Genomic DNA, 16,699 nt, shown 5'->3' with positions numbered 1-16,699 from the left:
TCCTTTCACCGGACAGATACCAAAACAGATGATTGATATTAGACATAAGCTGTCTTTCACTTCTGCTTGTTCTCAGCATAATCAGAGCAAAGCTCTTCATACTTCACACAATATACAAGAATGAATGCTGCGATCGAGCCGCATGCTGTCGCTGTCAGACGTTCTGCCATCCACAAAGCTCTCTTAGCGTAACGTGTGTTTCTATGCCCACAATATGCATTTGCAGGCATATTATTGCAGCCTGTTATTCAAGCGTCTCAAATCAGGAGATCAGATTCGAATCGAAGACGCTCACTGATGCTTCATGAAAGCCTAAATCATCTAGAGGGGTGAGTCTCACTAAACATCTCAAGAACATGTCATCGCAGGAAATAAAAAGAAATTATATTTTCATGAAGAAAATCTAAATAATGTTAGAAATAAATTCACTATAAAAGTATTTATATATCATGGAAGTATTACTGCCTTTAAATAAAACACTTTTTTTGTATTACAGTAATGAGAATAAAATATTATCATTGAGAATGATTCATTATTACACATAATAACAAAAGAAAAAAGTAAAAGCACCAAAAACATTAGAATTTTGGTGGAAAATGTGTTTAATTGAATCAGAATCTGTGCTCCTAAAACAGGCTTAATTTTCTTTATGCAAAATATAATTTCTTTTTGTGTGTGAGAGAGAGTCACCCATGAAGCACTGTAATCGTAAGGCCCATCTGCACATGAGCTGAAGCACAGCCAGATGTGAAGTATATCAACCCGGAGGTTAATCAGCAGAATGACAGAACGACAGGACGCTTCCACTCACGAGTCGGCGAGGACGCTGCGAGATGTGAAAGAGTCCAGAGCGCCAGAGCGTGACCGCACCTGAGCAAAAGAGCTTGGGATGGTCTCAGAAACGTCCACGAATAAGAGGTCGGTGGTTAAACGTTTTCAGTTACGCAACAGCATTGCCAGCTCATCAACCTGGTTATATGCAACCCTACACTAGGAAACAGTAACGTGACGGAATGTGCCATTAAGATTGGAATTATTTTCACAAAACACTAGACATTCGGGAATTTGGATTTGTTACAAATACTTACTATCAGTACAAAACATAACACTTGTGCATGTTGGGATTGTTTGTTTGAGTATCAAAAGTACATTCTAGAGCATGCAGTAGCACCATGTTTCTTGAGGTCACTTCACATCTCAAGAGATCCTTTACTTTCTCCTCCTCCCGCAGTATTTTCCTTGGCAGCCGGCTCCACCTGCAGAACAACACCACAGACAGCACCTCATACATTAAATACTACACATCTCTTCATATGTGTGAATGAAGATGAATGAAAGTCAGTTGGGTTTGAAACGGCTTGAGGGTGATGACAGTTTTCATTTTTGGGTGAACTATCCCTTGAAATGTGAAATGACAACACACTGAATTAAATTAAACACACTAAATTCATGAAGTTCAACAAGAAAAAAAAATAGAACTGATTTTATCCATCAGAAATGTGCCTGATTAATATCGGAATGGAGTCTGAACTCAATGTGGAAAGATCCTCCAGAGCATCTCGACTACTTCATGACATCCACCAGTGCGGCTCTGTTTGATAACTCACATATGTTCATGTAAATCCAAACTTCAGAAGAAGTAGGCCAGTGTTAGGATCAGGACGTTTAGTTGAGGACATCAGAAATGAGAGCAGTGATTATGTGGCGGCTGGATTAATCTCGTACCTCGATAACCTGCTCCCAGGAATCCCGTCAGTCCACCTCCATATTTGGCTGCTTTGGCTGAGGAAACAAGTACACATGAAATACACATTACACAAGAACTGACCAAATCTGTACCTTGATTGCAATGTAAATGGCACTGATTAAAAATAAGTCTGCCAAAATGCATACAGTAAATCTAAATGTTATGCTGGATGTGTTAATACTGGTAATCTTATGCTTTATTCACATGTACCATCAAAAAAGTTAGCAGTAACTGTACAGTTCAGAACTGATTTACAGGTATTTCTCCTGTAGACGCCCCATATGTGAAATGAATGCACAAAGCTATTGTATGAGCTCAGAGTGTTTGGTATACAGTGTCTGAATTATATGGACCAGCTTTATATTTGTTTTACTTTCAGTTAGCAGCTTGGAGATTCTTCATTAGTTTAATTATGTAGTTAACGAGTGGGCTCAACAGCTAAATCTCAGTCTCATTCTACTGCATCTTCCAGTGATGTTGTAAGTGAGCGTTTACCTTGCTGTGGTGACAGTCCTGCTCCGTATCCCCCTAAAACACAAGAAATCATTGCATTATAATGAGCTGCTCAAACCACATGAATGACTGAGAGCAATGTTGCACTGTGCCTAATTAAAGAGTTAGTTCACCCAAAAATGAATATTATCCCATGTTTTACTCACCTTCGAGGCATCCTAGGTGTATATGACTTTCTTCTTTCAGATGAGTCCAATCAGAGTTATATTAAAAAGTGTCCTGGCTATTCCAAGCGTTATCATTGCAGTGGGTGGGTGTTTTTGTTCAACAGTCCAAATACATCAAAGAAAGTGCGCGCATCCATAATAAAACGTGCCTCACATGGCTCCGGGGCGTGAATAAAGGCCTCCTGTAGTGAATCCATATGTTTATTGTAAGAAAAATATCCATATTTCAAATGTAGTAAACACATTTTTTCTCACTTCTGCTGGCTGTCATACGGGGAAGTCGTTCCGGCGGATGACGTAGAACGAACGAGATATGCTAGTCTCGCGAGTTTGTTCACAGGAGAAAAGTTACTTTACTTTAGCAAAGCAAAAGCAGTCTCCTCTTGGCTTATATAGAAATCCTCCAACATTTTACTTTACAAATCCTCGTTTTGTGCTTCTAATTCGTGACCAGCATTTTGTTTTGTTCTTTCTCTGCGTTTGTCACTAATCCCGCGATGCATACGTCCCACGTCATCCACCGGAACGGCTTCTGCTTATGACAGTTAGATGAAGTGAGAGTGAAGTGTTTATTACATTTGAAATATGCATATTTTTCTTACAAAAACACATGGATTTGCTACAGGATGCCTTTGTTCACCCTCCGGGACCATGTGAGGCACGTTGTTTTATGGATGCGTGCACTTAATTTACCATGTTTTGGACTGTTAAAGAGAAACACCCGCCCACTGCAATGATTCGTCTGAAAGAAGAAAGTCATATACACCTAGGATGCCTCGGGGGTGTGTAAATGACAGGCCAATTTTCATTTTTGGGTGAACTAACCCTTTAAGTAAGTAAAGTGAAGAATAACTGTGTGAAATAGATGCCAATAGGACTGTGAGTAAGCCAACAGACAGCGTCAGGATTACTGCTTGTTCCAGCAGGAGATTTATGACCAGCTGTGACCAAGAGCATCTGGACGGAAATAATAATAAACCCAGCAAGCACGTTGTGATTATATAATAACTAACACATAATAGCGTGTGGTATGACAGCAGCTTGAGCGTGAGTATTAGCAAGCACTGAGACTCACATTAAAGTCAGAATGCAAATACACTTTGCATGATATTTGCACTTCTAGCCAACGCTTTTCATAGCGAGCGGATTTCAGCAGTCAACCTGTCTTTCCAAAGAGATCAGTGACGCTTTTCAGCTTATTGTCTGTCAGGATATATTGTTTAGAGAGGTCTTATTATGAGTTTTTTCCCCTGCTGTTTGTGCAAGAAAAAGATCTGCAAGTTTACAAAGCACAAAGTCATTCTCTACATTTATCAGTAAGCACTTTTTCTGAACTCCCTCAAACATCTCGACTGTAGTCCTGAGTTTTCTTTCATGAATGTACTCATCACAGTATCCCACCTTTAAATAAATCCCACACAAGGCATATGCTAAAAAACAAAAGTGGGCAAGGCCTGGTTGAGTTACATTAGTAGTGTGTTGTCGCCGTTTCACAGATCTAATATACTGATACACATGAAGCTGTTTATGTTCACAGGCATAACTGACTGTTTTTATGTTAAGTCTGTGTGTTTTTCACATGCCCTTGTGTGTTCTTTGACAGCTGATGCAAAAGAGCCGGCTTTCTGTGCACTCAGAAAACTGCATATCAGAAGTTTAAACTGACAACGCATGCAAGGAATAAACTCGATGATGACAAAGAACTGCAATATGCATATATGATAGTAAAAAAAACTGATGTTTTGATTATTGCCACTAAGCCACAAGCTCCGCCCGCTTCTGGAAAGGGGGTTGGGGAGCAGCGGCTCATTTGCATTTAAAGACAAACACACAAAAACAGCATATTTTTGCTTCCACCCTAAAAAAAGAAGGGCCATATACAACATGGAATAATAAAGCTTCACAGACACTTTCTGGGAACACTTGAGACATCTTATACAAACGTACAATAGCCCTCGAAATGGGAAATTAAAGGGATAGTTCACCCAGAAATGAAAATTGTGTCATCATTTACTCATCCTCAAGTAGTTCCAAAACCTGTATGAATGTATTTGTTCTGCCGAACACAAATGAAGATATTTTGAAGAAAGTTTGTAACCAGGCTGTTTTGGGGCATTGGAATACTATGGAAGTCAATGGTGCCCCAGAACTGCTCTGTTTCCCACATTCTTCAGAATATCTTCCTTTGTGTTCAGCAGAACAAACACATTCATACGGGTTTGGAACTACTTGAGGATGAGTAAATGATGACACAATTTTCATTTCTGGGTGAACTATCCTTTAACTACAGAGGGGCTGAATTCTGTAAGGAGATGGCATATGAATTTAACCTTTGTATTGTTTCTATAAAACGATACCTGGATATGCTTGTGGATATCCTCCATATCCTCCTGGAGCTACACCACCTGTAGGAAGAAAAGACACAAATATTTAGATTGATCTAAAACAGGGGTGTCCATCTGCGGCCCGCTATCACTCCTGTGGGGCCCGCGAGGGATTTAAAAAAAAATGATAAGAATCTGCAGAGGAGGGCAAACGGGCGTTTTCATCCAGTCCGTGAGGCAGTTGTTCCAATATGCAGTATCAGTAAAATCTAATAGATGGCGCTGTAGCCTGTATTGCAGTATATAACCCCTGATTTACACCATCCCGCCACTGGAAAGTCTAAGCATTTTTAAAACAGTTCCAATACAAGGCATTTTTCAAAACAAATGAACACTTTCACATTTTTAAAACATGTAACTTATTTACTATTGTGCCACTTTTGTAGTGTATATAGCTATTTTGACTTTTTATTTTGTATTCGCAGTGCGGCTTGAACGCGGCGTCCGTCTAAAATAGACGCGGTGCCTGTCTTTAGTGAAGCCGCGCGGAGAGCCGCTTCTGAAACGCGCCGCGGATTACTGCTACGAGTGTGAATGTACATGTGTCGTGGGCAGGACAGAGGGGTAAGGCTGTCTGCTTGACTGGGGGATTCTGGTTTTGAGAGCGTACCAGCATGTCAAAAGACCGAATGATCCAAAAAAATCATTCTTGTTACTGTTAACAGAATAACAAATAATTGGCAGAGCTCATCACCAGTAAAGGCCCACTTTGAGCACCACTTCTATAACACCTCTCCTCATTTTACAGTAAAATTTGTGCCTATAGCACAAACATAGATACATATATTCAAGAACATGTATCGATGCCAATTAAGATCTGCGTGAAGCAATCATTCTTTGTAGAGTTAATGCTGGGCCTCACCTGGCTGTGCGTATCCTGTACCCAAAGAGCCGTAGCCTGTTGATAGAGTTAGATGTTAAACACACAATTTAGAGGAAGAAAACAAAAACCCACAATGAATATTTTGTACTTGTTAGATGCATTTCCCTATATCCTCTACAATTCCCCAGCAGAGAAGGTGTGCGGTTAATTGAAGCTTCAGTGTTAATCTATGGCCATGGGGAGTGCATTTGTTCTTAGGGAAAATCTTTGAAAATGAATTTGGCAATGCTTTTGAAGTATGATGCAGAAAATGAAAATTGTGTATGCTTTCTTTTGCTACCTGGTTTAGGTGGCTTAGCACCTGCTCCCACACCAACACCTGCTGGATACCCTCCACCTGCAACAAGATGACCGTATGTCTTTCACAACAGCACAGTAGCACAAGGAAAGCTATTTCAATAGTTTGTTCAGTATTTTGACAGAAAATGGTATGTGTCATGTTACAGAGTCAGGGCTGTCCTTGTAGAGGACATCACAACTCATGATCATGATATAATATAAATATATGATATAGAATTTGCTCATGTTGGTAAAATTATCTATCGTCAACACTCTGCATCACAGGATCTGCACTCCCTGCTATCCTTTGGAGTATATTAAAGGGAAGACTAAATTACACTGGCTATCCTTTGGGACTGGGGTACTTCAGGGTTCGATGCTTGGCCCCCTCCTCTTCCTGATATACACAACATTTCAGAGAACTATTATTACCCTCATAGAAAGACTTGGTTGGAGCAAAACTCTACAGGACTGATGTTGGCCACCCCCGTAGTACAGGAAAATTACAACCTTTCTATCTGAGCAAATGATGCAGAATATAGTGGCATATTTGGTTTTCAATCTTACACCTCTGTGTAAGACAGCACATCCAAGGCACTGATATTTCGATCAGGTTCCGGAGCACCCTCCTATCTTCACTAACAAACTGCAAATCCTCCCTACAGAAGTATATGGTGCTTACATACTTTCAAGAAACATTTAAAAACCTGGACCCTTCCAAAAGCATTTGACTCACAGCTGTGAATGCACTTGGCATACATTTTTATTCAAAGTGATATATATTGCATTGAAAACATGCATTTGATCAGTTTATGTATTCCCTTGGAACCCGTGACCTCGGTATTGTATTTTTAGTACTTTTTAAGCTACAGGAACACTGCTAAATGATCAAGTATCAGGTAATTTGGATTAGCATTATATCTCACCTGCTCCAGGTATGAGTCCTGCCCCTCCAACTCCCCCTACACCTGCGACACCACCTGCTCCTCCAACACCTGGACCAAACACACACACACACACACACACACATGCACACACTGGGTCTGGTAGGGTGCCATGAGTCAGCATACAGTCAGATCCTGATTTGAGACATGATTTTCTAAACAAAGTCCAGTTTAAGACATTATTCCAAAATGTAATACTTTTACATTTGTACCAGAATATATACAGTCATCAGCTTTTTCTGATTAAACGCATACACATGTTTACATACACATTCTGTTACAATGGATCTTGTGAATTCTGAAGGTCTTTACATTAACTTAGAATTTCAAGCAACTGGGATATCATTTTATATCTGCTTATAGCAGTCAAGTTAAGATTTTGACCAATTAATTTCAATATCTGAATATCTTAGTCTATGTGAACTCCGTTATTGATGCCCGAGTAATCTGTAGCAAAGGTAGTTATATGGGTATATTTCAGACGTGGCCAAAGGTCCCGGAGAGCCAAAGTCCTGCAGAGTTTTGCTCCAACCTGGATAAAAACCCACCTGCCTGTAGCTTTCTAATAACTGTTAGAGCTTGATTAGCTTGTTTAGGTGTGTTTGATTAAGGCTGGAGTGAAACTCTGCAGACTCTCCAGAGCCGATGAAGACCACCGCTGGTACAGTATGATCTTACCAGGGGCTTTCAGAGGTTTGGCTCCAGGTAACATACCAGTTCCAATTCCAGTGCTACCAGGAAATGGGCCTAAAACAACAGGACGAAGAAACATTCAGCATGATTTTGACTTGTTTGATGTGTTTTTGTCTTTAATAATGGACTAATAATATTTACCATATCCATATGGGTAAACCCCACCAGGACCTGTAAACACAAAAGTTTACTTTACACTGAAGTCAAATATAGGTGCCTATCAAGGGGAATGTTTATACTTCAGCATTTACACAAAATGTATGTTTGTTGTTTCTGTGTAAACTGTATAGAGCTGTCAGAGGCCTCATGCCTATTCAAAGTGAGGGGCACGTGCCCCCTAAGATTTTTGAGCCAAGTGGATTTTGAATGCAGCTTCCAAAAGACAAAATAATGCTGATTAATATTTTCTATATTTAATACAATCACACAGGCATGATTAGATCGCTCAGTGCCTCATATCATCAGCTGCTAAATTCAAATCTGTGTTCGCTGGCTGGTGCTGAGCCAGAGACAGATGTGTTTTTACAGTGCTGCATTATAACCAATCACACATGATGCTGTTGCGCTGATGAATGCAATGACCAATCAGAGGCGTTCAGATGAGTCATCGCTAAAATGCCGGTGTTTTCTTCACTCCCTCACTGATTGTATCTTTCTGGTGAATTATCTCGTAAGAAAGTACAAATGTGTGTATGAATCTGTAAGATATTCATTGACAGTGTAAACAGCTTCAGTGATTTTAATTGGAGTTTTTGAGAGCGCTTGAACTCTAGACTGTCAGTGAAAATGTTCTTTGCTCTCTTTCTGTAGGCTACAGTGAAAGTGTTATGATTAGTAGCCTAACATACAATGACAAATTCACATTAAATATAAAGTCAGTTGTATTAAAAATATGTTATGGCATGACACCCATATCTGTTAATTAAACAGACAGGTTTTTAGTTAATAGATTACATTATTAGGTTAGTTTGACCATCGCCCACTATAGATCTTCTAACATAATCTATAAAGGTGAGAATCAAGATATTTCATGATATAGTTAATGCATTTTGGAATGTTTCGAATAAAAAGGAAAAAACAAATAAATAAAACACAAGTGCTGTTGTGGCTGCTGTGTGTCACATGACGATGTATGCATCATGGTACTTTAGACAGCATTATGACATATTCTTGTATTTACACAGTACAAAATATAGCATGTTTTTTTCATAGTGGTTGTCTAAATAAATAGGGGTTGACATTATCTGTCTTTTTTTCCCTTTAACATTTCCCTGAAATCACACATGATATGAGGACAGAGACCTTTGTCACAGGTGATTTTATCCTGCCCCCTAGTGGTAAAACGAAGTAATGCACACATTTAAAACATATTACTGTGGATTATTTTCGGAACATTTTGTCCTTTCCCTGCAGAGACTGTACACAACTATAGAGCTTTGAACTCTGAATTTGGTCTTTGATTTTTTTTTTAATTGGTCGATTCCAAAGTAAATTCGACAAATGTCAAGTTAGTCAGAAAGTAGCTGGGTCTTGACAGGATATGATACTCTGTGTTAAAGGAAGCCTTTTCAACTTCTCTCATAGTTCAGGATGAATGATATATCTGAATGCCAGGACATAATTCTCGGTAAGTCACACCTCCAGTGTCTAATGTTGTATATTGAGGACTTACACGCAGTAGTGAACATACACCAGGAGCAGTGGGCAGCCAATGTTGCGGCGCCCGGGGAGCATATTTATTGGGTTATACTGAAATTAAACTAAACTAATTCCCCCTAAATTTTTATTTTATTGAAACAGAAATATCACTGTTTGTTTCCCCGGGTGCCGCAGCAATGCTCCGGGTGTATGTTCACTACTGTGTGTACACTTGGATGGGTTAAATGCAGAGCACAATTTCCGAGTATGGGTCACCATACTTGACCACACACCACTTCCCTTTACAAGTTTTGAAGCATTATTGTTCTTATCACAAAGCACAAGAATGCTGAATGTAAAAAATAAAGGTGTAGTGAAAATATATTTGGTAGATCAGGCTGTTATTAACCACTTCAACACTGACTTTCAGCCACACAATAGTGTTGGCACAAAGCATAATTTCACAGGTTTTCTATTATAGTGCGTGATCAAAAAAAGAAGAAGAAGAAAACAAAAGAAAAATCACACTGACAAATGGCACAGCATCCTGAGAATGATCCATCAACAGATAATGAACAACAGATTCTGAATGGGTCTCAACATACAACAGTTTCTGAAGTCTAGTTTAATGCACAGAGGAATTGGAATCAGGGTCCAAAATTAACTTTTAGCTTCACCCGCCAATAGATGGTGAAGTAAGAAAAAAAGAAGGACCATAAACTGATACAAGATAGATGTGTTTTAGTATGCCACTGGGGTTGTTCATGACAGATATGTTTGTCTTTGATTGGAGTTAAATTATATACAATAAACTATGTATACTGCTCAAAAAATTTAAAGGAACACTTTGAAAACACATCAGATATCAATGGGGAAAAATATCATGTTGGATATCCATACTGATATGGACTAGGTAATGTGTTAGGAATGAAAGGATGCCACATCGTTTGATGGAAATGAAAATTATCAACCTACAGAGGGCTGAATTCAAAGACACCCCGAAAATCAAAGAGAAAAAATGATGCAGCAGGTTAGTCCATTTTTGCTGAAATTTCATTGCAGCAACTCAAAATGGTACTCTGCAGTTTGTATGACCCCCATGTGCTTGTATGCATCCCTGACAACGTCGGGGCATGCTCTTAATGAGACGGCAGATGGTGTCCTGGAGTAGTATTTCCTTCCAGATCTGGACCAGGGCATCACTGAGCTCCTGGACAGTCTGAGGTGCAACCTGGCGGTGTCGGATGGACCGAAACATAATGTCCCAGAGGTGTTCTATTGGATTTAGGTCAGGTGAGTGTGGGGGCCATTCAATGGTATCAGTTCCTTCATCCTCCAGGAACTGCCTGCATACTCTCCGGGCTTTGTGTGCACCAGGAGGAACCCAGGACCCACTGCACCAGCATAGGGTCTGATAATGGGTCCATTTCATCCCGATACCTAATGGCAGTCAGGGTGCCATCGTCTAACCTGTAGAGGTCCCTGCATGGATATGTCTCCCCAGACCATCACTGACCCACCACCAAACCGGTCATGCTGAACAATGTTACAGGCAGCATAACGTTCTCCACGGGTTCTCCAGACCCTTTCATGTCTATCACATGTGCTCAGGATGAAGCTGCTCTCATCTGTGAAAACCACATGGTGCCAGTGGCAGACCTGCCAATTTGGCTCTTCAGTGGCAAATGCCAATTGAGCTCCACGGTGCAAGGCAGTGAGCATAGGGCCCACTAGAGGATGTCGGGCCCTCAGGCCACCCTCATGAAGTCTGTTTCTGATTGTTTGGTCAGAAACAGTCACACCAGTGGCCTGCTGGAGGTAATTTTATAGGGCTCTGGCAGTGCTCATCCTGTTCCTCCTTGCACAAAGGAGCAGATACCGGTCCTGCTGATGGGTTAAGGACCTTCTACGGCCCGGTCCAGCTCTTCTAGAGTAACTGTCTGTCTCCTGGAATCACCTCCATGCTCTTGAGACTGTGCTGGGAGACACAGCAAACCTTCTGGCAATGGCACGTATTGATGTGCCATGCTGGAGGAGTTGGACTGCCTGTGCTACCTCTGTAGGGTCCAGGTATCACCTCAAGCTACCAGTAGTGACACTGACCCTAGCCAAATGCAAAACTAGTGAAAAACAATCAGAATGATGAGTAGGGAAAAAATGTCAGTGGTCTCCACCTGTAAAACCATTCCTGTTTTGGGGGTCATCTGATTGTTGCCCATCTGGGTGGTGATGGCGCAGTGGATAAGACACATGCCTTTGGTGTGAGAGACCCGGGTTCGAATCCACTGTGAGACACCAATGTGTCCCTGAGCAAGACACTTAACCCCTAGTTGCTCCAGAGGCGTGCGACCTCTGACATATATAGCAATGTAAGTCGCTTTGGATAAAAGCGTCAGCTAAATGAATAAATGTAAATGTAAAATCTAGTGCACCAGTTGTTAATTTCATTAACACAAAGCAGCTGAAAGTGATTAACAATCCCCTCTGCTACCTAACTGTCCAGATCAATATCCCAGGAGTTTAATTGGCTTTATGCTATACTCTGATTAAAAAGCGTTCCTTAAATTTTTTTGAGCAGTGTATTATGCTGCAATTCCTAGTGAAATCACTTGTCAACTCTGCTTGATTTACCTCTAAAACCCAGTTGTTACCCGCACAGTTAATTTTGGTCCCTACTTGGAATTAATCATATTCTTTCTTAGCACTTAGTGTGCATGTTTTGAAAACATGAAACATGGATGACCAGAGGACCATTCTTTATAGAGAACAATCCTGATACAGGTATAGAGTGTCAGAAACAGATCTGAGAAAATGCAGATCGACAATCTCAAGTGCAGATAGCAGCAAAGGTTAGGGGGAAAATTAAGGCGCATTAAAGCTAAATGGTAATGGAGTTCTGCTACATTTAGACAAGACATTTGTACGTGCAACAGTAGATCTTACTGGGCTCAGGGGCCTTGCCAGTTGCTACAATAGCTGTCGGTCCTGCCAAGAAACAACATGTTCCACCTTCAACCCTTGCAGTTTAAAGACAAACAGCATAAAGGTGACTAGCTCAGAGGCCAGCGGAGGCAGAAACCAGAGGCCGCTGCCATAACAGGTTGCATTGTGGGATGAAGAAAACAAGTTGTCAATCGTTATGGATTTCTAGGGCTCAATTTGATAGATGGGGGGAAAGGAAAATACCAGCAAGCTGACAGGGGGACGACGATCAGTTACAGGGGGAAGAGAAGCTTATAAAAATGATACAGTAAAATTATTGTCCGAAAGAGTTGCCATTTTATCATCTGAACCTCAAAACCAGTGTTAATATACTGTATGTCTCCCTGTCTTTCAACTAAAAATAACAAAAACAACAGGAAATAACAAAACCTAGGCAAGCTAGACTACAGGGAAATAGATGGAGGCGTGGGCTGAACCCCTGAAGCAGTTAAAGAGCTACATCGGCCTGCAGACCTTGCCCTCCGTGCCACCAAGTAGATAACTAGATTTACTGGCCGTTCAATGGCGAGCCCATTGGGACACTAATTCTTTCACAGTGTTTTACTAAACCTGCCACATCTAGAGCATTGGGAGGATGCAGATCATACTTTTTGATCATTCTCTGCAAAACCCCATTGTTTAATGTGGTTGTTAGAGGGGTTTTAATACACAGTTGTGCAGTTTTGTAAATGTTTGGGAGGCACCATTTTTAGCACAAGAAGTGCTATCTCTTTTGTGCAAAGTAGTCTGGCTTCTGTAGCCACTATTCTGTATGCTTTTCCCTGATAGTACTGCGCCTGGGAGTTCTAGCAAGTGTAAGGCAGAAAGGAGTAGGCCTATTGCTCATAGCCCTGTGTTGTCTGGCCCTAGGAGTGATTCTCGGACCTAATATTCCTCCTGGTAGGCCCTCCATGGGAGATTGCTGACTAAACTGCAGGGCTTAGTTTGATACCCCTGGCCAGAGCAGGGGAGCCCAATATTAAATTGTAGTCAATTCTAGTCAATTTTTGATTGGTAAGACTCCCTCTACTAGGAAAGTATATGCTCTGAAGTGGCAGCCTTTTGCATCATAGTGTAAGCAGCATCATTTGGATCCAGTCCACTGCTTGGAATTTCCACATGTGCAGATCGACAGTACTTCATTGGGGAGATACTTTCTAATTTCCCATAATTTACATGGGATCAGATGGGTGAGGCCTTTCTGACCAACGAGAGCTCCTTCTTGGACCTATCCTAGAAAGATTTAACGGACCATCTTTTGAGCCTCAAGAGTCAGTGTCTGAGGATTGTCTTAGGCAGGTGTGCTGAATCCTATTCCTGGAGAGCCGCCTACCTGCAGAGATCAGTTCCAACCCTGCTTCAACACACCTGTCTGTAATTATCAAGTCCATTTTGCAGAATGGAATAATTGGTATAAAGTTCCCCATGGTGTCAACTCATGATGCAACATTGAATTCCTATTTCCCGAGTAGGGAATGAGATGCTGCATCTCATTGCCATACTTCAGGCAGACCTGTGCATCTTCCTTCAGATAATCTGAAGATGTGATGTTTGAGATGGCCTTTTATGGTGTAGGTGATGCAGTGCACTATGTCAGCTGACCTCTTCATTGGCCAATGGTGTGATTGCACACATTCTACAGACATGTCATGCCGAGGGCATTCCCCATAGTGTTATCGCATTATGCAGCATCTTCTTCCCTACTCAGGGAACCAGGGTTACATATGTTACATTTTGTATAAGGCACATATTAAGAGGATGCTATTGAGTAAATATGTATTCTTTATTTCATTAAAGGTTTTTCTATGAAATAGTGTATATGCTTCATTTTGAAATAACTGTAATTCTGACTTCAATTCAATCACCCTTATTTTTCTGTATTGTAACTGTTTGGAGAAAACTGTTACAAAAATCTGTACATTATTTGAATGAGCTACTACTTTCTTTCCCTGGCAACAAACTGAAATGTAATTGAGAGTGCATAGAGATTGTTCATTTATCAAACAGAATCAGTTTTGTATTTACCCGGTACAGCAGTCCCTACAGGAGGCAGCGTTGGAAGCTTTGCTGTTGAACAAACACATTAGTTCAAATCAAGCATCACATTCTATGTGCTTCATGGCATTTGGTGGAGTAAGCCTATTTGTTGTACCTGGTTTTCCACTTGGTGCAACAGGCAGACCAGTACCACCAGGAACACCAATGCCAGTGCCACCCGGTACGACCACCACGTCACTACCAGGTGTTGCTCCAGGAGCTGCTATTCCAGTTCCAGTGATCCCAGCACCTAGCAAAGAATGGGAAGAAGTGCATCAGGTGGAATAAATTATGCTGCATTACCTTATTAAAAGGCAGGTAAACAGGTTTAGATGGAGCAGCTTGTTAAGAAATACATGAAGCTAATGTATATGAACTACTGTACCAGTTTTAGGAGGTTTGACTCCACCAGGATATCCTGAAAACATTGAAATGATTCTTATTGATTGCTGGTGATTATTATCTCACATTGGTAGTGACCTGTTCATGGGTCAGTTGAATCAAGTACCTCCAACCCCGGCTCCTGGTGTCAGTCCCATCCCAGTTCCAGGCAGTGGTGCTCCTGCTGCACCAGGTACTGTACCTGCACCTCCCGCAACTCCTGCAGGCAACCCATGTCACCATTCATATCATTACCACATAGTTTGCACTAACATCTCTTTTACTACAGTTTATAATGATTATTTTGAAAAAAAAAAAAAATGTACAGGCAGCTGCCATGACTAGTAATTTTGGTAACACTTTAGATTAGTGGACACATATTCACTATTAACTAATAACCTGAATTTGAATTAAATGAAAACTAAAAGACTTTCAAATCACATGAGCCAATATTTTATTCACAATAGAACATAGAGAGCATAACAAATGTTAAAATTGAGAAATGTTATACTTTTATGCACTAAATGAGCTCATTTCAAATTTAATGCCTGCTACAGGTCTCAAAAAAGTTGGCACGGGGGCAAGTCGTGGCCTAATGGTTAGAGAGTCGGACTTGTAATCCAAAGGTTGTGGGTTCTCTTGCCGACTGAAAGAGCCTTCTTAATCCACTCATTATTCCAGATTCAAAAGTCTACTTGCTGTAACGGAGACGGATGACTAATGCAACTTTGCAGTTTTTTTTTTTTTCATCTCGAGTCAACTTCGAGTTTTTGAAGAACAATAACAATACTTTTTGTTGGTTGTAATAAAGACTCGGAGCAATTATTTTTTTAGCAAAACACGCACAGAACAAGAAGTGCATTACACTTTACTGAGGGCGTGTTCAAAAACAGATGTGTCTCTTCTTCAGTTTTGTTTAATCTTTTTTCACATCACTCATGAAGGAATCCATGATCACTGTCTTCTTGCAGTAGCCTACTACAGTAACTCCGCCCGCACTCTGCTTCTTGCGGCTGAGGTAACGTTTTTTTTTTTCCACCTTATTTTCTGCTCACACTTTTCTCATCCTAATTTTACAAACATATAGGACCCAACCTGGACCTGACTGACCATTTAAAATATGTACGGGTCCCTCGGGTCCTCCTTGAAGAGCTCTACTGCAGGAAAGCCAATTGAGCACCCAGGCTCTCCTACTACGAATCCATGCTGTTGTAATAGCTGCAGTATGTGGTTTTGCATTGTCCTGCTGTAATAGACGTCGTCTGGAGGGGAGCATATGTTGATCTAAAACCTTAATATACCTTTCAGCATTCATAGTGCCTTCCAAAACATGCAAGCTGCCCATACCGTATGCACTTATGCTCCCCCATACCATCAGAGATGCTGGCTTTTGAACTGAACGCTGATCACAAGCTGGAAGGTCTCCCTCCTCTTTAGCTCGGAGGACACAGCGTCCGTGATTTCCAACAAGAATGTCAAATTTGGACTCGTCTGACCATAGAACACTTTTCCACTTTGAAACAGTCCATTTTAAATGAGCCTTGGCCCACAGGACACGAAGGTGCTTCTGAACCATGTTCACATATGGCTTCCTTTTTGCATGATTTTATTTGTGGATGTCTTTAAATGTTCTTGGGTCTTCCTTGCATGTGATCAGTCACATGACAGGAATCAAGAAGTAGACCAGTATAAAGCAAGCAGCATGTCAAACAAACAGGGTCATTGACCAAACACCTACACGCTGGATTGTGGAATTGTTTTATGGATTTACCATTCCAGTATTTCACCCATCTTGGATTATCACTTTCTTTGGACTGTATATACACGGGTGGACACTTTTACCTTGAGACTTCAACACACTAGGATTCTTAAGGACTGTTTTAGGGTACAATTCAAATGGACAATCTAGTAAGTTATTGTAGTTTTATTGTGCTGTTTTAAGTTCCTTGTGCAATATGTAAATACAACATTTATTCATTCTACTTTTGGTGTTGTCTCATCTTTTTAAAACACTTATTTGACCTCACACAGTATAACTGACCCCTTTTAGT

At 40.7% G+C, this 16,699-nt stretch overlaps 1 protein-coding gene across 3 annotated transcripts in view; it reads right to left on the bottom strand.

Annotated features, from left to right (window-relative positions):
• Nucleotides 1-487: 487 nt before the first annotated feature.
• The window catches only part of LOC306851147 (uncharacterized protein), a gene marked incomplete at its 5' end in the record, with an annotated part of 73,367 nt that continues 57,155 nt past the window's right edge, over nt 488-16,699 (bottom strand). For all 3 annotated transcript variants that reach the window (XM_079387268.1, XM_079387270.1, XM_079387269.1), the window contains 13 exons: nt 488-1,256; nt 1,726-1,782; nt 2,243-2,275; nt 4,785-4,832; nt 5,674-5,709; nt 5,975-6,031; nt 6,900-6,968; nt 7,596-7,664; nt 7,752-7,781; nt 14,256-14,297; nt 14,383-14,517; nt 14,653-14,685; nt 14,776-14,868. In XM_079387268.1, coding sequence (XP_079243394.1) covers nt 1,210-1,256; nt 1,726-1,782; nt 2,243-2,275; nt 4,785-4,832; nt 5,674-5,709; nt 5,975-6,031; nt 6,900-6,968; nt 7,596-7,664; nt 7,752-7,781; nt 14,256-14,297; nt 14,383-14,517; nt 14,653-14,685; nt 14,776-14,868 — 749 coding nt within the window. In that variant the 3' untranslated portion in view covers nt 488-1,209. The remainder of the gene's footprint in view (nt 1,257-1,725; nt 1,783-2,242; nt 2,276-4,784; nt 4,833-5,673; nt 5,710-5,974; nt 6,032-6,899; nt 6,969-7,595; nt 7,665-7,751; nt 7,782-14,255; nt 14,298-14,382; nt 14,518-14,652; nt 14,686-14,775; nt 14,869-16,699) is intronic.

This window comes from Barbus barbus (genome assembly GCF_936440315.1).
Source record: "Barbus barbus genome assembly, chromosome: 31".
NCBI classification, from domain to species: domain Eukaryota; kingdom Metazoa; phylum Chordata; class Actinopteri; order Cypriniformes; family Cyprinidae; genus Barbus; species Barbus barbus.
This window is presented reverse-complemented; position numbering and strand designations above follow the sequence as displayed.